The 24,910-nt window shown below is 39.3% G+C and overlaps 2 protein-coding genes across 12 annotated transcripts in view; both read left to right on the top strand.

Annotated features, from left to right (window-relative positions):
• Positions 1-3,817: 3,817 nt before the first annotated feature.
• LOC130916390 (B-cell receptor-associated protein 29-like) lies at positions 3,818-16,660 on the top strand. Of its 2 annotated transcripts, XM_057837087.1 has the most exons (9): positions 3,818-4,087; positions 4,598-4,738; positions 5,106-5,206; positions 10,416-10,469; positions 12,979-13,126; positions 13,317-13,452; positions 13,531-13,627; positions 14,321-14,421; positions 14,503-16,660. In XM_057837087.1, the coding sequence occupies exons 2-9, from the start codon at positions 4,647-4,649 to the stop codon at positions 14,536-14,538; spliced, it is 765 nt and encodes a 254-aa protein (XP_057693070.1). In that variant the 5' UTR covers positions 3,818-4,087; positions 4,598-4,646; the 3' UTR covers positions 14,539-16,660. The 2 variants fall into 2 exon arrangements, with proteins under 2 accessions (XP_057693070.1, XP_057693071.1); XM_057837088.1 differs by lacking the exon at positions 10,416-10,469.
• A 1,769-nt stretch (positions 16,661-18,429) lies between these two features.
• cnot1 (CCR4-NOT transcription complex, subunit 1) overlaps positions 18,430-24,910 on the top strand; it is a 51,634-nt gene continuing 45,153 nt past the window's right edge. For 9 of the 10 annotated variants that reach the window (XM_057836303.1, XM_057836296.1, XM_057836302.1 and 6 more), the window contains exons 1-3: positions 18,430-18,585; positions 20,862-21,157; positions 21,239-21,346. In XM_057836303.1, the coding sequence (XP_057692286.1) occupies positions 21,056-21,157; positions 21,239-21,346 (210 nt within the window). In that variant the 5' untranslated portion in view covers positions 18,430-18,585; positions 20,862-21,055. Of the gene's footprint in view, positions 18,586-18,799; positions 18,978-20,861; positions 21,158-21,238; positions 21,347-24,910 lie in introns of those variants that run through there. The other variant, XM_057836295.1, reaches the window with a different exon arrangement.

The following is a 24,910-nucleotide window of genomic DNA, read 5'->3' as shown; positions in this document are numbered from 1 at the left end:
TCCCGACTGAGGACCATGCTCTCGGATTTGGAGGTGCTGATTCTCATCCCAACTGCTTCACACTCGGCAGTTGAAGGTCACGGCTTGATGAAGCCAACAACTCTACATTCTCTGCAAAAAGCAGAGAAGCAATACTGAGGCCAAAACACCGGACCCCCTCAACACCTCGGCTACAACTAGAAATTTTGTCCATAAAAGTTATAGACAGAACCGGGGCAGCTTTGGCAGAGTCCAACCCTCACTGGAAACTGATCTGATTTACAACCGGCTATAGACCCTACTCACCAACGTCACAGAATGACGTGTCGCTGCATCTGGCCGCCATATTGTCCGTCTTTGTTTATCCGTATTCTCAATGGTTTTAATTTGTCGTGCAATTTATAGTGCAATTCATGGAAGCCCCGGTGCTTTCAGAAACTGTAATCTCATTGGATGCGTTGCATAAAAGGCGTTATGTGGAAAAGCTTCAGTCTATCCATTCGCCAGATCCATATTTGATGCCTAAATCGATATTTTTCGACCCGCTGTCTTCGCCCTCTCTGCCTGACATCTGCTACCCTGATATCTCCAACTATTTTGCCCACACAAAATCAGCCTATTCTCACGAAAGTTTGAAAAACTTTAAGAGCAGCACTCTAAGCAACATTACCCCGTGTGACCCTGTACTTCCAATTTTCTAAAACGGCGATAATCAATAAAAAAAAAAAAGTTGACTGCTATGGCCGACGCTTCAAGGATAGGTGGATATTGGACTATTTCTTCAATAAAACACGCAACAACTGTGTCTGCCTCATTTGCAAAGAGACAGTCGCTGTTTTCAAAGAGTTCGATGTGACACGATAATGATATTACCGAACAAGACACGCTGACATGTACGACAACATTACAGGGAAGATACGCAGCGAGAAATTATAGCAACTTGAAGCTAGTTTAATTTCACAGCAGCAGTATTTCGCAAGAGCCCGAGTGTCGAAAGAGAATGCCACAAAGACGAGACTGTTGAAATTATGAATTTAAAAAAATAATAAAGCAAATGTGACACACAGAAGGGCTTGCTAAAATTTGCTTAAATATATTGTTCTACGTAAAGGACGTCAGCCAAGGTCGGCCTCTCACATTTTTACCACACCAAATCTGGCCCCCTTTGCAAAAGATTTGGACACACCTGTAAAACTGATGATCCGTAGACGAGGCCAGCTTCTTTCACTTGGTACCAGCTAAATATTATTCAAAATGTAATGATGGTGGAAGAAATAAGCATCTTGAATTTGAAACTGTATGTTGTCGGCGATTAGCCTCGCAATGATCTTAATTGTGGTTGTCAGCCCAAAACCCTCTAAATATATATTAAATGCATCTTACCAGATATAAAATGACTACTACATAATCTGTGGTAATCGTTTGGAGCCCAGTTTTCTCGACGAATTGCAGCAGTCCATCTCGCTCTCCTCTCCGGGTCTCTCAGAATACGGTAGAACTTCAAGTCTCTCCGTCTATTTTCTCTGTTATTGCAACCAACCGCCACACACGCCTTCACCATTTTGATTATTAATGTTAACGAGCAGAAAAACACGCCATAATAGGAGGAATTTATGTAGCGGTAATGCGTCAACACGACGAGTAGACGGACAATATGGCGCGGAGGCGTGGTTGTGACGTCATGTGAGTAGGGTCTATACGGACCAGACTCTGACACCGGTCATATAGGTACTGGACCGCCCCCGTATTAGGGATTCCGATACCCCATACTCCCAGAGCACCCCCCACAGGACTCCCTGGGGAACACGGTCGCACGCCTTCTCTAAGTCCACAAAACACATGTAGAGTGTAGAACCCTGCTTAGGGTAAAGAGCTGATGCACTGTTCCGCGGCCCAGACAAAAATCACACTGTGCCGCCTGAATTCGAGATTCAACTTCGCAACGGACCCTCCTCTCCAGCACCCCTGAGTAGACCTTCCCAGGGAGATGGAGGGGCATGATCCTCATATAATTGGAACACACCCTCCAGTCCCCCTTTTTTGTGTTACAAAAACATCTTTCGTGTCGCACCATCAAAACTATTAAAGTGTGTTTCCACTTTTACCTGCATCTGTCTCATTTTCTTTCTTCTCACTTAGGAAGATCCGCTGCATCATGAGTTTCTTCACTGTGTGACACTTGTACTTGAGCTCGGGTGCACTGCCGTCTTTTACTGTACACACACACAAACATAAACGTCAAGTATGACTATAACATAAAATGTAAACCTTCATACAAGTTGTGTAAAGTGAAGAATTTTTTTACCCTTGCCTGATCCCTCCTCAAAGAGAACGCACGTTCCCAGGGTATCTTTGGAAGGTGAAACAATTACATTAGTAAACTAATGATAAGAATTTTAATTGCTATTTTATTCATTTCATTTTTCATTTCATGCATCTGTTAACCAACGTTTTTGGTAAAGCATTTCAAAGACTTTAATCGGATAAAGGTTAGTCTTACCTTCATATTGGCCTGCAAACACATACTGGCCCACTTGCATCATTGGCTGTTCACTGTCAATACCCTATTAGAAAAATGCAAAGAGGTTTTTTTAAAAAAAATTTTTTATAATAATAATCACAGTGAACGACGATAGCTATTCTTTAATATAAGAACAATAGTCAAACTTACCAGTATTTCGCAGGTACCACGAGACTTGAACATAGAATCATTATTTATGATTCCAGAAAGCTCGACAACAACAATCTGCTCCTGGACACATAAACACAGTTGATTAACAACCATCTGTGAAAACGTACAGGGAAAGAATTATACTTTGATATGTCAAAAGGTTCTTACACTACCTCAACTCATTGTAGGACTGCGAAAATTGATGTTTGTAGTTTTACTAGCCTAAATGTCCATTAATTGCTTGCACGTGCAATCAGGTCGCAAACCCCCGACACAAACTAACGTAACCAACGCTAATGTTTCACTATTCCAAATGCATTTATACGCATTGGTAATTTCACATACCTCTTCTTCCCATTCCTCATCCATCTTTACTCCATCCGCCGTCTGGATCACAACAGTGACTCGGTTACATCCGCGATTGTTACGGTGGCCGAGAAGACAATTTGTCAAATCATAATCTAATTGTGATTTTTTTTTTCTTTTTTTTTTCTAACACTTGGTGTCGTTGTTTTTCTCTTTTATAAGAGGACGTTGGGAACGAAAATGGAATAAAAAGCTCATACTAACCTGGCACACCAGATTGCTTGCTGTTAGTCACTTATCCACTTTATTCCCAATCTGTGTACCCTGTAACCTGTGTTTTTATATTAGCCTTATTGTACTTTAGTTTTATGTGTTGCATTTTATGGCGTAGCTTTAAATCTCTGTATAATGACAATAAAGGCTGCATTGAGACCTTTTTAATGGGCGGAACCTTAAAAAAATATACGGCCGCTGATTGGACGATGGCTCTTCGCGTCACACTCGCGAAAATATCGTTTCCCGTCAAAAAAGCTTTTAGTGACGTTCTATGCTCCTGTTTTAATGAGGAAATAAGTATATTTCACACATATCTTAGGAAATTGACCTTTGTACAAGAACCGCTTTGCATTCCGCCATAGTATTCGAGCAGATGGCCGATTACTGGTCACCACTGAAGCTCCCGCCTCTTTCCCCTGATTGGGTCGCCATCAGAAGGTGACCAATCCACAGTAAGCAACAGTATGACGTAATATATTACACTGCGATTATGTTTTCTTTTTTTCATATGGGTGATGATAATGTATGTATTTGATGTGATGGTGTATGTGATCCTTATGAGTAAAAAGTGGTTGGTTGGTTGTCCTTTTAAAAAAAAGTGAAATGTTCCTTAAACCCTTTTTCTGTCTGCTCTTAATGTTTTACACACAGGAGCAGAGATATTACAATATTTACAAAAAGAAAAAAAATAATAAATAAAAACCGAACAACTTTTACCAATGACTACTTCATGACGCTGAGAGAAACTGTTTTGTGTTCCTGAAGTGACTGACATTTGAGGCTGTTGTGCAGCACAAACGCAGCTGTTGCATGTGGATGTGTGTGCATGGGTCTTTCTCGACGTACCAACTTATGGTAAGTGAATGCCACTGTGATACATAGATACAGTTTATTGTATTTAAATTGGAATATATCACTCTCTGCTCACTTTTCAAAAGTTAAAAACTAGTGAGTGCGTGGGAAAAGTCTGTAAATAGAAGAAGGCTGAAAATGTTGTTTCTCATTGAGACTTTTGTGACAAGAGTTTTAGGACATAAATCAGATAGACAAAAGATCTGCATTTTAAGAGACTGTATATAGAGATTTAAAACTACAGAAAGAAGACAGACCTAGATTAACTGCAAAGGCGAGCAGAACAGGGTAAATTCTTTGTACTAAAAATAAACTGCACACTTCACTAATGTCTTGATCTTGGAATTGCCATAGAGTTCATTTTTACAGTGTTTCATGACAGCACATTGTGTGTGTTCATTCTCAACTGCAGTCAAAGTTGAGCAAAAAGTTAACAGGTGGATTAAAAATCCTGAAATTACAAGCAGTATCACCCCCTCGCATATATGATTGTTTGCTTCTTGGTCTGCACAGATAGTCACCCTCTGGTCTACCCTGAGATCCTGGCAGGAAATAGGCCAGAATGACTCTTCAGTGGACGGCAGTGGCTTTTTTTCTTTATGTACAGATAGCCTTCAACATCATCCTGTGTGTCCCATTCATATCACCACAAAGGTACATTTAAGTAAGAAAGCTAGTGGGCCAGAATTGTAGTGCAATGATTCCCAACCTTTTTTGAGTGGGTATTAGAGTGTATTCATTTCATACAAATCATTTAACTCATGTTTATGTTAGATTTCAATGCCAGCAAAGTAAAGTTACAGGCAGAACAAATCAAAGCTCTTCTGTAGAGTAGTATTTGTTTAAATGAATATGAGCCATTTTAATAGGGAAAATGGATTTGATATCTGAATAATTAACTTATGAGCTTTGTCACATAATGAACAAAAGTTAAGTAAAAGCATCAATGGATGTGCCTTTGCTCAATAATAGTTGGGAAACAGTGTTGGAAGGCATAAAAAGTGTTTTTCTGTCTTCACAGATGGTGTTTGATTTTTAGTTGGAGAATATGGAAGTGGTTATCACATTACTGGAACAAGTGCTTCTTCACCATAATCATGGTTCTCATAGTTCTTTTCCTCGGTGAGCTACCGTCGCAGCAAAATGCAGTCCAAAATACTGATATATTGTTTTTAACTGTCGTATTGATTGATGTTGTTGTATGTTATTGGATAAATACATCATGCATGGTGAAACAGTTGCATTTTGGGTCATAAAAAACCTCCCTATTTGCATTATTTTATTTTATTTTTTCCCCTTTTCTCTGTACGAGGCTGGGGAGCAGCTCTGTTGCTAAAAGGCAAATGCAATTTGTTTTAAAATTTGTTTATTTTCGTTGTGCAAAATGGATATTGTGCATACGGTTAACCGCAAGTGAAGGTGTTTAATCAGTGCCTATTTAAAGGGACACTCCAGTGGGAGTCAATATTAAGATATTAATAATAATTATTTTAATTTGTAAAGCACATTAACAGATGAGCAAAGGTGCTGTACAGTTAACAACAAAGAAACACGGCAAAGAACATGAGCAGAAAGAAGCCGATTATTAAAAAAAAAAACAGAATTATAATGCAAACCCCGTTTTGAAAAGGCAGGTTTTTAGACATTTTCATATTATGTAGAAAGGTGTGTATGAGTTGAATTCCATAGGGAGGGAGCAGCAATGGTGAAGGCTGTGTCCCCCCAAGTTCGGTGTGTTATTTGTGGTGGCGGTGCTAAGATGATTCCATCGATGATCGGAGGTGGCAGGAGGGCGTTTGGAAACAGAGAAGGTCTGTGAGGTAAGGAGGGGCCAATGCTTTGAGCGTGAGCAGGATGATTTTAAGTGTATCCTGTGGGTGATGGGTAGCCAGTGCAGGTCGTGAAGTACGTACAGGGGTTATGTGATATCTAGAACAGGTTCAGTTGAGAAGGTGTGCAGCAGAGTTCTACATACATTGTAGTTTATTGTGGAGTTTGGATGGAGAACTGTAAAGAATCCTGTTACAGTCAGTTTGCTTAAAAAATCCCTTGGGTGATTAATAACAAAAAAGGACCAAATTGGTGAGAAATAAAAACAGTACAATCAAAGTCACTGACACTATGCTTCAGTGAGTCAGATCTTATATACAGGATCGGGATTTCTATGTGTCAATCGGAAATCATGACTGAACCAAATTCATATGTGGGATTCCTCATTCTCGCACAGCTTCTATTTAACATCTATATGCATCCTTTAGCTCAGATTATGCATGATTATGTTACATTTCAATGTCCCCACATGAATATAGTCCCTAAAGCCTTGTTCAGACTGGCAGCCAACATCCAATTTTTGCCCATACAGATTGAAACTGGGTGGCTCTATTGTAGTCTGAACAGTCACAAAGTACAGAAATCTGATTTCTGCGAGACGGCTTGAAACCACATACAGTGGGGAGAACAAGTATTTGATACAATGACAGTGTATCAAATACTTGTTCTCCCCACTGTACGGGAGGTAGTTTCATATCCGATATGGACGAGATGCTTCTCAATCTGAACAGTTCAGATGGGTTTTGACTGTTTGACTCTATGCTGCATGACTCCTTCATTGCTACAGCAACCTTTCAGGTGTGTCAACAATAGGGATAGGGATTGATAAGATTTTTACGATTCCGATTCCATTATCGATATTGCTTAACGATTCGATTCTTTATCGATTCCCTTATCGATTCTAATTTGGACTAATGGACTGTATGAGGTTCTGGGTTCAATATGTTTTATGGTTCATTCGCCTCGGGGTGTCGGTTAGAACACAAGGACCGGAGAGTGGAGTTGGTCTTTGGCACTTTTAATCCAACTTGGCAACAGGCACAACTATATACAGGCAATGGCACTAGATATGACAATCACTCAATGAGCAGATGAGAGCATGCGTGGAAAGATGTTGATGTATTTGTATGTGTGTGGAAGAAGACTGGAATGTGTGGGTATACATGTGGTTCTGAAAGGAAAGAAAATTAGATCATATTAGTGTTGATGCAATAAACAATGCAAATTGACTGTAAAGCAGTCAAAAACACACATACACGACTCGCACCTTATAATAACACAAAGTGGGGGGCGCGAGCGCGCGCACACAACCCAGAGGCACGCTACATGCACGTGCGGTCATCTTGGCCATAAAAGTGGCGAAAACTAAGCACTTTACACTCATATGGATGTACAACATCATCTTAAGATGCTAAACTATCACATTCCCCATTAGCACAAATGTGCAACGCGAATATAATGTAAACAACGCTCTCCTTGACGCAGCAAGAACGAGCAGGAGCAACCAGCTGACGTAACAGTAAAAACACGAAACGGTCGTGCTGATAACGGCTCTAACTTATAATAAGAACTTTATGGCATACTTACATTCGTTCATGGACGCACACAGATACTTCCTCTAACAGGTGGCCGTCCTCTGCTCGAAATGCGCAACTTACGCCTATTCTCGGTCCCAGAATACCCAGCGTGCATGATGTAGGACAATAACAGGAACTAACTGACTGGTTGCTATGGGAACGAACGCATACCCATGGAATCTTTCTAACAGGAGTATTAAAATTGCTAATAAAATCATTTAGGATTATTTTAGATGCATATATGTTATATTTTTCTTATAGAGTATTCGACGAGGAATACGATAGACCCATTAATAGACTTTTTTGGGGGGGAAAAAAGTCACCATTTTTATGTAGTGTCATGAATAATGACCTGGCCTGTGAAAGACAATGCAAAATCGCCCAGTGACGACTCTCTCCAGGTTACACTTAATATAAAGTCTCTCCATGAGTAATTTAATTATATATCCGTGCTTGCCGAATTGAAGGTGAATAACATGCGCAAATTCCAAAACGCAAATCATGCTGGTTGGAATCGATAAGAGAATCGTTAGATAAGTTGCCAAACAATTCCATGGAATCGGAACACACGAACTGGGTCTCTCTAAGAACTGGTTCTCGATTCCCATCCCTAGTCATCAATGTAGCCCAGTCTCAACAGGCCCAGATCTGATTTGGACACTTGCTAAAAATAGAATGAACAGTCAGCTCTAAAAATCAGATATGAGGAAGAATCCAATTTGAATCGGATATGCCTGTAGTCTGAACGAAGCCTTTGTCTCATTGAGTAATTGTGTTCATCAAATCAATGAATGGATGTCCCAGAATTTTCCCAGCTAAATGTAGGAAAGATAGAGGTGATCATTTTTGGGCCAAAAAAAGGAAAGGTCAGAGATCACTCAACTTGGCAGAATGTTACTTACAGCTGCAAATCGAGCTAGAAATATTGTTGTAAGTACTGACTCAGACTTAAAGTTTAAAAGCCATCCGAAGTTCGTCACTAAATTTGCCTATTACCATATAAAACTATGTCCAGAATTAAAGGTTTTTTTTGTTAAAACAGGACATGGAAAAACATGTCCATGCATTCTATTTTTTTCTTGTAGATTGGACTATTGTAATGGTATATTACTAGGTCTTAGTAAAAAAAAAAAAAAATTGTCAGGAAGCTTCTGATAACACAGAATACTACTGCCAGAGTCCTTGCAAATACAAAGAAACTGGACCACATAACACCGGTTATCAAGGATAGACTATTAAAATACTACCCTTCATCTACAAAACCCTTAATGGCCTTGGACCAAAATACATATGACAAATAACGAGAAACGAATCATCTCCCGTTTCATGATTAAAAAGTGGTAATTCAATAACGGAAAGCGAGCCTTGATTCGTTTTTCCAATATTAGTTTACTGAACAGAAATCGAAAAACAAAATACTCCCAATATTTGTATTCCACCAGGTTCGCTTTTAAAATGAGCCATGGCGCAGCAGACATTTTTCTTCTTATAAATAGACAAGACCCTGCTGCAGCCATATCCAGTGTATCACAAAAGTGAGTACACCCCTCGCATTTCTGCAGATATTTAAGTATATCTTTTCATGGGACAACACTGACAAAATTATACTTTGACACAATGAAAAGTAGTCTGTGTGCAGCTTATATAATACAGTTAATTTATTTTCCTCTCAAAATAACTCAAAATATAGCCATTAATATGAAAGTAAGCCCGCCCGTCTCATCAGACCATAGGACATGGTTCCAGTAACCCATGTGCTTTGTTGACATGTCTTCAGCAAACTGTTTGCGGGCTTTCTTGTGTACCGTCTTCAGAAGAGGCTTCCTCCTGGGGTGACAGCCATGCACACCAATTTGATGTAGAGTGCGGCGTATGGTCTGAGCACTAACAGGCTGACATCCCATCTCTTGGATGTCTGCAGCAATGCTGACAGCACTCCTCTAACAAGTCACATGACATTTTGGAGGGAAAATGACAAGTAGTACTCAATTTGGACATTTAGGGATGTACGTAGTTTCTAAGGGGTATACTCACTTTTGTTGCCAGGGGTTTAGATATTAATGGCTATATTTTGAGTTGTTTTGAGGGTGTTGAGGTGGTTGCAGCTCAACGTTGCATTCGTAGGAAGAATTGACGGAGAATAAGTTGTCTTTTAGCCAAAACGTGTTTAATTTCCATCGACATGCGGATACATCCTCTCTCATTGCTGTCTTCACAGGCAATCCCACAAATCAAAGTCATCAAAGTCAAACAAGAAGAAGTAATAAAAGTAGCACTTTAGACAATTAAGTCCCATCCTGCCATCTTGTGGCGAAAAGATAATATGTCAATATTAACAAGCAATAGGAACATTATTTCAACATCAACTGAGGACACATTTATGAATACAAAACATTTCCTCCACCATTTCTCTCAACAGAGGGGAAAATAAATCAACTCTATTATATAAGCTGCACACAGACTACTTTTCATTGTGTCAAAGTGTCATTTTGTCAGTGTTGTCCCATGAAAAGATATGCTTAAATATCTGTAGAAATGCGAGGGGTGTACTCACTTTTATGATACATTGTAAATTTATGAGAAGAAGAAGAACATTGTCTTCCGGGTCATGGCTCATTCCAAAAGCGAACTTGGTGGAAAACAAATATTCGGCATATTTTGTTTGTCCACTTTATTTCAATAACCTAATATTGGAAAAACGGATCAAGCCTCGTTTTCCGTTATTGAAATTATTTTATTTTTCATTTTAAATAAATATTTTAAATGTTTTTGTTTTTGACTTTCTTTATGATGTAATGTGACTTTTATGTACCATTTCATTTGTGTTTTGGAATTTACATATAATGCAAGCACTTTGAATTAACTTGTGTTGAATTATGCTGTAGGAATAAATTTGCCTTGCCTTGCCTTACCTTGCCTTACAGTAGACGAGTCTGGAGGTGATGAAGGGATGGATGAGTGTTTCTACAGCAGTGAAGGTGAGGGAGGGGCGAAGACGGGCTATGTTCTTGAGGTGGAAGAAGGCAGTGCTGGTGATGCAGTGTACTGTATATGGTGGTTGAAACTTAGTTTATTGTCAAAAATTATTCCTAGGTTGCAGGAGTGTGTTGAGAGAGACAGGGTGCAGTTATCAAAGGTGAGGGAAAAGTGATTGTCTTTGATGTGATCTGCAGGGTTGATTATGATTGTCTGATATGTCACTGTTAAGTTGAAAATAGTTTTCTTGCACCCATAATTTAATTTCACTGAGACAATTGTGAAGTTTAGAGTAGGTGGTGTCCGAGATGGTTTTAGTGGAGATGTAGAATTGGATGTCATCTGCGTAGCAATGAATATTAATTGGTTGGGTCAAAAAAATCAGTGTTAACAAGCCTGCCAAATTTTGATTAATAAAAAAAGATTACTAACTACATTTAATAAGATTTTAAAATGGAGATAAACCAAGGCAGGGCCATCAGGTTTCAGATTCAGTAGGCATGTACGCTTAATGTGCAAAGGGCCGGCCACAGGACTGGACGTTTGTTACGCTGTGCATTATAACACAAAGCCCAAATTACATAAAACACATACACATGTTACTGCTAATGCAAATGTCCCGGGGCAGAAATCAACCAATGATGCCACGCTTAGCCTTACAGTGGGGCAAATAAGTAATTAGTCAACCACTAATTGTGCAAGTTCTCCCACTTGAAAATTTTAGAGAGGCCTGTAATTGTCAACATGGATAAACCTCAACCATGAGAGACAGAATGTGGGGGGGGAAAAAAACAGAAAATCACATTGTTTGATTTTTAAAGAATTTATTTGCAAATCATGGTAGAAAATAAGTATTTGGTCAATACCAAAAGTTCATCTCAATACTTTGTTATGTACCCTTTGTTGGCAATAACGGAGGCCAAAAGTATCCTGTAACTCTTCACAAGCTTTTCACACACTGTTACTGGTATTTTGGCCCATTCCTCCATGCAGATCTCCTCTAGAGCAGTGATGTTTTGGGGCTGTCCTTGGGCAACACGGACTTTCAACACCTTCCACAGATTTTCTATGGGGTTGAGATCTGGAGACTGGCTAAGCCACTCCAGGACCTTGAAATGCTTCTGCGAAGCCACTCCTTTGTTGCCTTGGCTGTGTGTTTGGGATCATTGTCATGCTGGAAGACCCAGCCACGTCTCATCTTCAATACCCTTGCTGATGGAAGGAGATTTTCACTCAAAATCTCTCGATACATGGCCCCATTCATTCTTTCCTTTACACAGCTCAGTCGTCCTGGTCCCTTTGCAGAAAAACAGCCCCAAAGCATGATGTTTCCACCCCCATGCTTCACAGTGGGGATGGTGTTCTTCGGATGCAATTCAGTATTCTTTCTTCTCCAAACACGAGAACCTGTGTTTCTACCAAAAAGTCCTATTTTGGTTTCATCTGACCATAACACATTCCTCCCAGTCCTCTTCTGGATCATCCAAATGCTCTCTAGCGAACCGCAGACGGGCCCAGACATGTAATTGCTTTAGCAGGGGGACATGTCTGGCAGTGCAGGATTTGAGTCCCTGGTGGCGTATTGTGTTACTGATAGTAGCCTTTGTTATTGTGGTCCCAGCTCTCTGTAGGTCATTCACTAGGTCCCGCCGTGTGGTTCTGGGATTTTTGCTCACCGTTCTTGTTATCATTTTGATGCCACGGGGCGAGATCTTGCATGAAGCCCCAGATCGAGGGAGATTATCAGTGGTCTTGTATGTCTTCCATTTTCTAATAATTGCTCCCACAGTTGATTTCTTTACACCAAGCATTATACCTATTGCAGATTCAGTCTTCCCAGTCTGGTGCAGGTCTACAATTTTGTCTTTGGGGTCCTTCGACAGCTCTTTGGTCTTGGGCATAGTGGAGTTTGGAGTGTGAGGTGTGAGTGTGACTGAGGTTGTGGACAAGTGTCTTTTATACCGATAATGAGTTAAAACAGGTGCCATTAATACAGGTAACGAGTGGAGCCTCATTAGACCTCGTTAGAAGAAGTTAGACCTCTTTGACAGCCAGAAATCTTGCTTGTTTGTAGGTGACCAAATACTTACTGTATTTTCCACTCTAATTTGGAAATAAATTCTTTAAAAATCAAACAATGTGATTTTCCACATTCTGTCTCTCATGGTTGAGGTTTACCCATGTTAACAATTACAGGCCTCTATAATCTTTTCAAGTAGGAGAACTTGCAAAATTGGTGGTTGACTAAATACTTATTTGCCCCACTGTATGTAGTGGTAGGCACGGGCCAGAAAGTATAGCCATCCAAAAAATTCTTTGGAACTGAGGAGACAAAACTGTTTCCTGCAATAACTCAGTATCAGCGCTCAAATGTTCACAGCCTATGCACATGAACATGTTTTCAGCACTTATCATCAAACATTTAATCTATTTTGAAACAAATCATCATAATGAATGGAGTGTCCCTTTAAGTACAGAGCGTAAGTACATTTACTATTCTGTCACACTCAGATGCCGCTCGTGAAGTACACAAGTACTCATGCCCCGAACCCATGCAAGAGGATACGGTGAACTCCAATCTCTTCGATCATTTTTACATGAGGCTTTTCAGAGCTCAGAGGAACGTCTACATCACAGGCTTCTCACTTTTCCAGTGGCTGTCAGTCTTATTTCATTATTAATGTGAAGTTTATATACTGTGAATTTGCAAAGCATGATTGCTTTAGAAAATCCCAGATATACACCTGTAAATGTTGGAAAACAATGAACCACAATATCATGGGGGTTCACTTGAGTTCCAAACATGCAGTCTTGCTTAACTTGTCCTCTCAATACATTTCATGTTACAGTATTATGTGGCGGATCATCATCTTGCTGAAGAAGGTGGCTCTAGCTATAGAGAATAATGCAGGTCTCCAGGCGCAGATGGAGAATGCTGCCAAAGCTGCCGAACAGCATCAAGAGGAAAACCGTCGACTCAAACAAGTTAGAGGAAATTGCATCATTATGAAAGCAATTTATGATGGAAAATGTGACACTGATAAATGCAATCATTTTTCCTAGACTCTTGTAGATGAGGAAAAAGTAATTTCGGAAGACATTCTGCAGCTAAAGCTTGAAGTTGAGAGCCTCTCAAGTCAGTTGGAAACAGCAGAAACTGGTACGTATGAATGCTACCCTTTTCCAGAAGTGGAAAAAGTACTCACAGTCTCTACAGTACTTACAGTCAGCAGAAGTATAGATATTACTACTATACTTGTTAGCTTAGCTTTTAGCAGATAATAAAAACATTTTGTGGTAAGTTGTCACAGTTTGGAAGGTGTCAGGGTGTCATACCGTTAGTAGTTCGGATGTTTTGTCGCGTTTATGTTGAAGCAACATGTCAAAGGATGGTAAAACCAAGCCAAGATAGTGAACCTCCCAGTAGTATATGAATCATTACTGGTCTAAGATTGTTGATTGAAAGATATTCATGACAGGGTAAAAATGTGACAACAAACCCTGCTTTCTCCTACATAAATGCACAAAATAGTTATCTTCACCTCTTAAATTTCATAATGGTCTTCTGGAAACAGTATTAAAACAGGTTTTGCTCAACATTGTAAATGACTGACCAAAAAACCCTATTCCTAAAGTAGTTAAAGATAACAGCTGGAAAAATACACCTTATTTACATAGGTTTTTGTCAGATTAGCCTTGGAATTTCTGAATGTCAGGAGCTGGTGCTTTTTTGATTGGCACAAGACAACGCTCAAATCATTTTTCTACCCAAATAAATGATAAACTGTAAACAACTTGGTAAAGGATTGAGCACCTCAAAGTGATTGATTTGAAATGCTGTTTGTGTGTGCAGCAGTCCGCAAGTCCCACGCTGAAGTTGAGGCCATGAAGATGCAGATCAAGGATCTGGCCAAGGAATACGAACGACTGTTGAGCGAGCATCATCAGCTCCAGGTAAATGAACATGGATGCACTCATTAAGATGATGTGTTCACTGAACCTGTTAACTTTTTTGGAACTCATTTTTATTCACAGAATCTTCAGAGTGCAGCAGACGAAAAGATCCAATGATCAACATGACAGGATGCCGTCAGCTCATCAATATATTATGGAAAATCGACTTTTTTTGTCCTTGTATATAGAGTGGTACTGGCAGTGGCGGAACAAATGTGAACAGGGCCCGGGTGCAGTGAGCATAAATGGGACCCCCCCCCCCCCCCCTCTAGTGGACGTCCGATGGGGATGGGGGGGGGGGGCTACCTTTCTGTTTGACCATCTGTTCGCCCAACCATGCCCACTTTACGTCCGCAAACCGGGCCCCTTAGAGACCCAGGCCCAGGTGTGGGCACATTCCATAAGTTCCGCCTTTGGCAAAGGCGTAGGTTTGGTCTCAACATTGGTAGGGACGGTATAACAGCATAACCTCTATGTACACTTTTTGCTGGCGATTGGACATTAATAAGACCAAACAGATTGGGTGAACGGGGGTCAGGGCTACATTTGTCACGGATATAAACCTAAGTCATTGATAGGCTAAATGATCAATGATAATAAATCTGTATTGACTTATACTAACTTGCATGTGTATTGGTCAGGTGATACACCATATGATTCAAACCTTTGTTTTAAAAAACAACTAAAGAAACATTTTGAAAACTTCCAGAATAAATGTCTGGATTTTATTAGCAAATTTAAATAGCAATATTTGAATATAGATTATATTAACATACTTACATACATACTTTTTACCTTGACTATGATTAATGTATGATTATCTGAAAAAATGTCTGCATAGACTGCAAGTAAAAAAATATCCTAAATAATGTAGAAAACATTTCAACAAGTCATCAGCCAATCAAATGTGCATTGAGGGGGAAAAATGGACCAGAATATTCAGCAAGTGAAAAGAAGTAAATGTATGTCTTAAAATAATGAAAATAATTCACTTAATAATGGTAGGGTCAATTCTATCCTTAAAGCATTTGGGAAGACAAAATTACCTTTACAACTGGACTCATTACTATATGCAAATAAAGTTTCTTAAAAGTTGGTGGGGACAATATGATCATCCTGAAAAGTTAGTAGTGCTATGTCCCTACCGTCCCTATGCAAACCTACGCCATTGGCCATTGGGTACCGGTATCTTAACTTATGAGTGCTCCAACTTGGGAATTATTGCACCTGCTGTTTGGCTTTGTGTTTTTTTAAGCCAAAGTGTAATTTATGAGTAAATTTAGGGGGGCAAACTTCAGGAGGGGATTATGAGTAATTAAAGTATCCAAATACGCTTCCCCAGTCGCTAATGCATTTACAACAAATACAAAAGGCAATTTGGTGCTGCAGGCCATAACTCAGGCAGTGGCTGGATTGGATTCAGGCTAGGGCGTAGGTTTGGTCTCAACATTGGTAGGGACGATATTATTGTAATGCATAAAGTGCAAACAATGATCCAAATAAGGGACGGCTAGCTTGACTTCGTTGTTCCTTGTGGAGGCCGGCCTGACCACAGTAGTTTTGCAGGTTAGCAAGTTTAATGTTATGCTAACTCTGATGCGGGTCAGACTTTCAGTAGCAAAATTAGTGGTGTTTTCCCCACTTCCACGACATTGACGTCTTTTTACGTGACTTGCAGAGGCTGCTAACAGCCCAAAAATAAGCTTCTAATATCCCTCCTCTCCGAAGAGGGTGGAGGATGCCGCATGTTGTCAGCATGAATCTGTTGGGGCTGTGTGAGTATGTGTGTATGTGTCTTTGTGGCTGGACGGGAGCACTTGAACTCATCTGCCAACCGTGTGTATGTGTCTGTGTGGCTGGACGGGAGCACTTGAACTCATCTGCCAACCAACGTTTGGGGTGGAGGGGGGAGGAGTGGCACATTCAGTAAGTGAAAAGGGATAAATGTAAGTCTCAATATAATGAAAATAATTCACTTAATAATGGTAGGGTCTATACTGTCATGACAACATATGGGAAGACAATCTAAATTACCTATATACCTGAACTCTTTATATAATCCAAATAAGTTTGCTTAAAAGTTGGTGGGGATAATTTGAGCATCCTGAAAAGTTGGTAGTGTTATGTCCCTATCATCCCTATGCAAACCTACGCCCTTGGATTCACACACTTTAAATGTTTTTTTTCTATGAATTAAGCCAGTTGATCCCATGACAAATGGCAAACATTGAGTGTAAAATTAAAGAACCCATTCTTGTTCCCTCCTTATTTCTGAAATTGTGGATGTGAGCAAGAGCTTTTGCACTTTAATTTATGTTATTGTTATTGATTAATTTTATTACCACCCATCCTACCTATACCTACCTACCTACCTACCTACTGACTAGTCCTTCTCAAAAAATTAACATATTGTGATGAAGTTCATTATTTTCTGTAATGTACTGATAAACATTACACTTTCATATATTTTACATTCATTACACACAACTGAAGTAGTTCAAGCCTTTTGTTGTTTTAATATTGATGATTTTGGCAAAAAAAGTCAAGAAAAAAAAATCCCTATCTCAAAAATTAGCTTATCATGAAAAGGTACTCGAAAGAAGCTACTAACCTTATCATCTGAATCAACGAATTAACTCAAAATTCCTGCGAAAGATTCCTGAGACTTTTAAAAACTCTCAGCCTGGTTCATTACTCAAAACCGCAATCATGGGCAAGACTGCCAACCTGACTGCTGTGCAGAAGGCCATCGTTGACACCCTCAAGCAAGAGGCTAAGACACGAATAGGCTGTTCCCAGAGTGCTGTATCAAGGCACCTCAGTGGGAAGGAAAAAGTGTGGCAGGAAAAGCAGCACAACCAGAAGAGGTGACCGCACCCTGAGAGAGATCATGGAGAAGGGCCGATTCCAGACCTGCAGAAACAGTAGAGTAGAAACATCCAGAGCCACCGTGCACAGGCGTGTGCTGGAAATGGGCTCGGGTGCCGCATTCCTCAGGTCAAGCCACTTTTGAACCTGAAACAGCGGCAGAAGCGCCTGACCTGGGCTACAGAGAAGCAGCACTGAAATTTTTCATGTCATTCGGAAATCAAGGTGCCAGAGTTTGGAGGAAGACTGGAGAGAAGGAAATGCCAAAATGCCTGGCCAGTGTCAAGTATCCACAGTCAGTGATGGTCTGGGGTGCCATGTCAGCTGGTGTTGGTCAAGGGCAGGGTCAATGCAGCTAGCTATCAGGAGATTTTGGAGCACTTCATGCTTCCATCTGCTGAAAAGCTTTATGGAGATGAAGATTTCATTTTCCAGCACGACCTGGAACCTGCTCACAGTGCCAAAAGCACTGGTAAATGGTTTACTGACCATGGCATTACTGTGCTCAATTGGCCTGCCAACTCTCCTGACCTGAACCCCATAGAGAATCTGTGGGATATTGTGAAGAGGAAGTTGAGAGACACCAGACCCAACACTGGATGAGCTTAAGGCCGCTATCGAAGCTTCCTGGGCCTCCGTAACACCTCAGCAGTGCCACAGGCTGAGTGCCTCCATGCCACGCCGCATTAAAGCAGTCATTTCTGCAAAAGGATACCAGACCAAGTGTTGAGTGCATAGCTGATATAGTTGATTAAAGGTTGACATGTTTTGTATTAAAAAAACACTTTTTTTTGTATTGGTCGGATGAAATATGCTAATTTTTTAGATAGGGATTTTTGATTTTTTTATGACTTTTTTGCCAAAATCATCAATATTAAAACAATAAAAGGCTTGAACTACTTCAGTTGTGTGTAATGAATCTAAAATATATGAAAGCGTAATGTTTATCAGTACATTACAGAAAATAATGAACTTTATCACAATATGCAATTTTTTGAGAAGGACTAGTACCTTCATACATACATACATACATACATACATACATACATACATACATACATACAAACATAGAATATATTGAATAAAATCGAACATCTGTAGTGCGTGTGTTGGGCGCGCACGCACTCACGCTCGCGCACTCTTCTTGCGGCGAGAGCGCGCCGCGGCGGTGACAGTCGCCATTTTATTTTGAAAAGCAAACTGCACTTGCAGGCGCCGCGACCCTCTTTCATTTTGCCCAAGTTTGTTTGGAGAGAACGGAGGAATGTTCCATTAAATCACTCGCGTGGAAACACGGTGAGATTTAGAATATAAACCCGCTGAGAAGCCATTTCCCTCGTTCAGGTACTCGTTCATTTGAACGGGTACGGTTTGAAATCAACAGGACGGCAGTTAGCCACAAGCGTTGGGGATGGACTATTTACTGGAGAGCAGCTGTCATACGTTATCAAAGTAATTGCTTAATTTGACCGTTGCTCCTGTAAAGGTCCCTCGTCTAGTGCATGTGTATAGTTTACGATTCCACTTTTCTTACATAATGCCATTAGAGTCGTGGTACCTATATGTGTTGCATGCACGATGCTCGGATCTAAAGTGATTGCAGTTCCGTAGACTAGACGGGACTCGTATGAGATAAGCTAACAAGGCTAATGCTAGCGGGAGCACACCATAGGGATCATTATATGTAGGTAAATGTCTCCCTGTTATTCTTGTTTCGTATGGTGAAATACCAGTAAGCTGGTAGTCTATTTCTGTATTCATAGTTTATTTAATTCTGAGTTTGTAGCAACTAAAGCTAACCTTGTGAGTCGGGCCCAAAATAGTAGCATGATTAGCTTCAGTAATGTATTGGCGTGCAGAAGCGCTAGATTGTTCTTTAGCTAATATCCACACATGGACCACAATAACTGACTTTATAGATATAGACAATATTTTGACTGTGTGGTAATATTGCTGGATTATATACGAGCTCCTCATATCATCATGCAAAAGTTAATGGGCTAAAATTCAGTTCACTGTCTAATAGGTTGCTAACTTCGATGGCTAGTTAGGTTAAACATACGACATTCGAAAACGAGCTCGCCTTCTAGAAAGATTGAAGTCTGAATCGCTCACTGACTGTTGTTTATATCATATGTGGAATTATGACTCTTATTGGACACATTGTTAATACATTTAAGCAGCAGCTTGTTTAAGGGTTCCGCGCAACATTTGCTGTTCTCCATGCACTTGTCCTTTGTTTCGCAGTTTTTATTTTTCCCACCCGCCATACAGTACCATACCACGTGTATGTGTGAACATCCGTACCTTTGTTGTTTATTTGGGGCATGTGTGTATTTGGTCGTTAGAGAAGAGGCACTTGTCTCTATCGATTCTCTTTCCTGTATGTTTTAGCTCAACTGAGGCCTAGTCTTTAGCTAATCGAACCCTCGTTCTGGGGCTTTCGTTTACATCCCGGACAAGATAAACCCTAAATTGCGTGTCGTAAACATCCAAATGGATGTACTCCATTTGCTCAGTCGCAGTAATAGACGTCGAAGTGTGTCAAACGGAACATTTTGAGCTGTCATACTCGTAGGCCTCATAACAGCTAGTCATATTTTAGCATGACATGATTTTGGTAAATAGTAAACTCTTAACAGAAGCATTATCCTTAACTATATAAATGATTTATAGGTTAGACTTTTGCAGAACCTGGTGTGTATTTCACAAATACCGAAAAATATAAACTGAGCCACATTATTTTTGCCTCCAGTGATGCGTAGGTACTACTATATTTTTAAATGCACATATGCAATAATGCAAATAACATTAGTGGGATGATCAAAATTTGGTAAAGCAACCTAGTATCTGAACCACTTCCACCAATGGACCTTTTTCTGCATTATATCATCCTGTATTATTCTCTATCAACAACACAAGGAGCCCTAACATCCCTTTACTATAATCTATCATAACACAATGTCTAAGAAAGCGCTATTTTCGTCCGAAATTATTTATGGCAAAGGGTAAGGTTTTTACTAGGGATGTCGCTGATTTGGCCAAATCATCGGAAATTGGGCCCTATCACAAATTTTCAGAAGATCGGAATTGGGCTAAGTAGATCGTGTTTTTAAAATGTATTTTTATTTTTTACTTTTAGGGCCACAAAGCACCTAAATAATACAAATGTGCCAGAATATTGCCAAAGGAAACAAAAATGTTTTATACTACACAACACAGGTGGAAAGCGCGGAAGTGGAAGTAAAACTCAGTTGAAAAGGCGAACGTTCTGGTAGCTACGCTAAAATAGCATCACGCAAAAGTAAATCTCAGCAGTATGGAAATATTTTGCATTTAGATGAGTACCCTGCACCTCAATACTTTACCGAGGTATCTGATGGGCACTCGGTAATGGCAGATCCTCAACCTCGAGTGACTGACTGGATTCTAAAAATATGTGAACGGGAAATTTTTTACACAATTGTCCTGCATGAAAGCAGAAATTTGTGTTTAAAGAAATAATATGCCTACATGTATGCACTTACCTCAGAAATCATATGACTAATTTAGTTTTATTTTCTTTCTTGCAGATGCTGAAGCTTATTTTAAACTGAAAGACTACTTGGGAACGGGATACACTGAAAAAAAAAAACTATTTGGAGACACCATTTTTTCACACCTTTTTGGGGGGGGGGAGAAAAAGTAACTTATCACTGAAGTGACTAAAGGGGAATAATGGTGATTTTGCGCCGTGCTCGGCCGCCTGCTTCCGCCCCAACCAGCAATGAATCTTGACTCGCTCTCGCTGGCTTTGTCTCAAATCAGCTATTTGGTGGACAATTTGACAAAGAAAAACTACAGAGCCAGCCAACAAGAAATACAACATGTAAGTATTTTTTAAAAGTAATTTGACATGAAAGTGAATCTAGTAAAAGGAGCAGAATTAACTCATTGGGCTTTTTCCCAGATTGTAAATCGTCACGGTCCTGAGGCAGACAGGCATCTTCTTCGCTGTCTTTTCTCACATGTGGATTTTAGTGGCGATGGTAAAAGCAGTGGCAAGGATTTTCACCAGGTAATTTTTTTTTAACTAGAAAATTACAGATATCTTTGACTCTTTCAATGCCATTGACGAGGATAGCGTCCAATCATGTGGCTCTTTTAAACATTATGCTGTGAATTTACATTAGTTTTTCACCAGTAGATGTCCAATCCATTTTGACTGGATTGGCTGGCAGCCAACATTATTTAATCCTGCTACCTCTCCAAATTCAAAGGGATTGGACGTCCATCGCAGTCAATGGTAGCCAATGATTTTTTTTTATTTTTTTTTTTCACCCTGCCTCTTGGTTATTATAAATAATACCAGAGCCATCATGAAAAGAGCAAAACAACTCCCATTGAAATATTGAAGTCGTAGTATTACCAGAATTCTTTTTTTTTTTTTTTTTTTTTGCCTCCAGTGGGAGGGTCATATTTTTTAGATTTAGCAGCTAATCAGAAAAAATTGAATATTTTGGCACTTACAAAAAAGATTACCGTAATTTCCCGAATACAAGGCGCACCCGTGTGTAACGCGCACCCCAACTTTACCTGTAAAATCTAGGGAAAATTCTTGTACCCGTGTATAAAGCGCACCCTAATTTTAGCACCAATAAATATGAGTCTCGTGTCTCGAACTTTTATTAAGTACGCGGTTGCAGCATTTTTTTTATCCTTATGTCAAATATTAAAAAAATAAAAATAAAAAATTCTGTGGTAAAATTGCTCATAGTTTACGATAATGATTTTCACAAAGTAAGGAGTTGTAGCGAGTTTTAACAGAATTCACCAGCAGAACTAATGTTGGCAAGTCGTGTAGTTCCCGGGGGGAAGAGTTTAGTTAAGGGAACAGCCGGAAGTAAACAAATGTCCCGCGATTTGTGTGCAAGACGTACATGGTTACTTTGTGAGTTTCAATGTAAATATAACAACTAGGGTTGGGAATCTCTGGCATGAAGCCGATTCGATATGTATCTAGATACACAGGTTACGATTCGATTAAAAAACGATACATTTTTAAGGCCCAGCGATTCGATACGATTCGATACAGTTTAAGAACGATACGGTTCGATACAGAGTGAAAACGATACATTTTTAAGGCCCAGCGATTCGATACGATTCGATACAGTTTAAGAACGATACGGTTCGATACAGAGTGAAAACGATGCGATAGTAAACATTTGTTGTGTGTGTTCGTACAGTATTTTAAAAATATAAAAAAGACCATATTTTTTAATAGCAAAATTTACAAAATTTGATACCAATGTTATGTTTTATTTTTTATGAGAAAATAAATAAGGCTTACTATATGACCGTCATTTTGTTGGATGGGACTGATAATACAATAAAACTCCAGTCACAGACAACAATAAAGTGCAGTAATTCAATTACTGTATTTCCTGGTGTTTTTAACACAAGAGGTAAGTAATTTAAGTGCAAACTTTCAATGTAAACATCTTACAAACAAAAAATATTAATTATATGCAGCAGCTCTTGAAAAAAAAAATTAAACCTGCTAGTGTTATCATAAATAAATAATAAATTATGCTTTACGACTGGTATAATTGGGGGAATAAAAACATAGCATTTTAGACAGGTCAGTAATCATTACTTTAACCTAATACACAGCAAAGTCATTCACTTATGCCCGTGCTTCCTCATTTTTTATTGCTCATCACTGTCCATATCTTTTTTGAAGGGCAAATTTTTCTTGAGGAAGATCAACTAATCCACATGTTCATATTTAAGCAGACTGCGTTTCGTGGAAACAATATGCCGCCCTTTCCAGCATTGTAGTGGGTTATTTTTCAGGGTTAAAACTCACGATTTCTGTACAGCTCCACACTTCACACAAGCTCTGTCCCATGCGAACAGATCTGGCTGCTTTCATCACTTAAAAGTCCGACTTTTGTTTTCCTGGGTGCGTTGAAAATCAATCACAGCACGTCGCTGCCGTCGGTGATCACACTGTCCATTGTTTTAGCATGTTGCTTCGTTGCCACTACTAGTTTCGTTTTCGTTTTGGGCTGTGAAGAAAACGCGACGCTGTGTGCGTTACAGTGGTTTCGTTAGCTCTCGCGTTGTTATGACACGCCCGTGACGATCAGGTAATGACGGCGACTAGTAGCGGTTCTGCCGAAATGCATGGGATGTAACTTGTGGCAACCACGACTGTGAGTAGTGCTTGTCCATATTATATCATGCGTGCGGTCTCGATTTAAGTGTCCGCTGTGTGGCGAATGACGCGCACTTGTGTCATTCACTGAAAGACACAAGCGTAGCATGTGAAGTAAAAGCTAAATTATCATATTAAGCAATGCATTGAACTAGGCATTAGAAGCCGATTCTTGTGCTCGCGATAGCCGAATTCTATCTCTACTATCGGTTCACTGAATATTTAATGGCTAATTACTGTCGAATGGTAACTTTACAATCGATACATCTGTATCTCTCACCTGGAAAACCGGATATCCGGTCGTATCGGTTTATCGTTCTCAAGCTTAATAACAACGCGGCTTGGCTCAGTGGTTTGACACTCTTTAGACTCCTGTCCTAGCTCGCCATACGGTCATTATTTATACGAAACGGATCGCCGTATACATTCTCTTCAAGACAACATCACCGTGTGCCGGCATGTTGCAACGCAAAGTTTAGAAAAATGTACCGGTAAATAATAAACAAATAGTACAAAAAAACATTTTAATTTTATTAGATGTGAAAAATATGAAAACAATTTTTTACCACATGAAACTTGATTATTATATCACTGTCGTTCGGATTAGGCAATATTGTGCTGGTCCATGCTTACAATGGAACATGAATCCTGATGAATTTTTTCTGTCTCCGTCCCTGTACCCATGAATAACGCACACCCATGATTTTATGAGTAAATTTTGGGGAAAAAAAGTGCGCGTTATATTCGGGAAATTACGGGACTTTCAGTAATAGAACTTTGAAGCGTAAATACCTTATGTTCTAAAGTAAATTAAATGAGTTAGTCTTGTTAAAAAAAAAAAAAAAAAGTCAATCATAAATTTTATGTTTTTTTTTTTTCATTTTTTTCAGTGAAAATGCTAGAATGTAGCTTCCCTTTAGTCTTATAAGTTTACAATTTCGTAATGTATTTTTTTGCTGTTTTGACTTTTAGCGCGATGCGTTGTTTTTTTTCTCCTCAATTTCATTGTATAATACTTCCCTGCCTTTTATTTATCATGAACCATTTTTTATCATTGTTGTAAAACACTTTGAGGGGCTTTTGGGTTTCTATATAACTTGGTTTGATAAGAAAAAGTACATTTGTGACTTAACACATAAGTACGGTGAGACATTTATAAATGTAAGGATACCATTTTTTACAGCAGTATTGAACAATTACAGCCAGGCAAGGCAATTTTATTTGTATAGCACAATTCAACACAAGGCAATTCAAAGTGCTTTACATCACATGCAGATCCACAAAGAGATAAAATGATTTTTAAAAATCACATTAAATCAAAAGGAAAGTTAAAAACAAAGACAATTGAAACAGGAAATAAAATTTTTATATAAAAATCATATTAAACCGTCAAGAGAATTAAAAACTAATTAAAATCTGAAA

Source organism: Corythoichthys intestinalis, chromosome 5 (genome assembly GCF_030265065.1).
Source record: "Corythoichthys intestinalis isolate RoL2023-P3 chromosome 5, ASM3026506v1, whole genome shotgun sequence".
NCBI classification, from domain to species: Eukaryota; Metazoa; Chordata; class Actinopteri; order Syngnathiformes; family Syngnathidae; genus Corythoichthys; species Corythoichthys intestinalis.
This window is presented reverse-complemented; position numbering and strand designations above follow the sequence as displayed.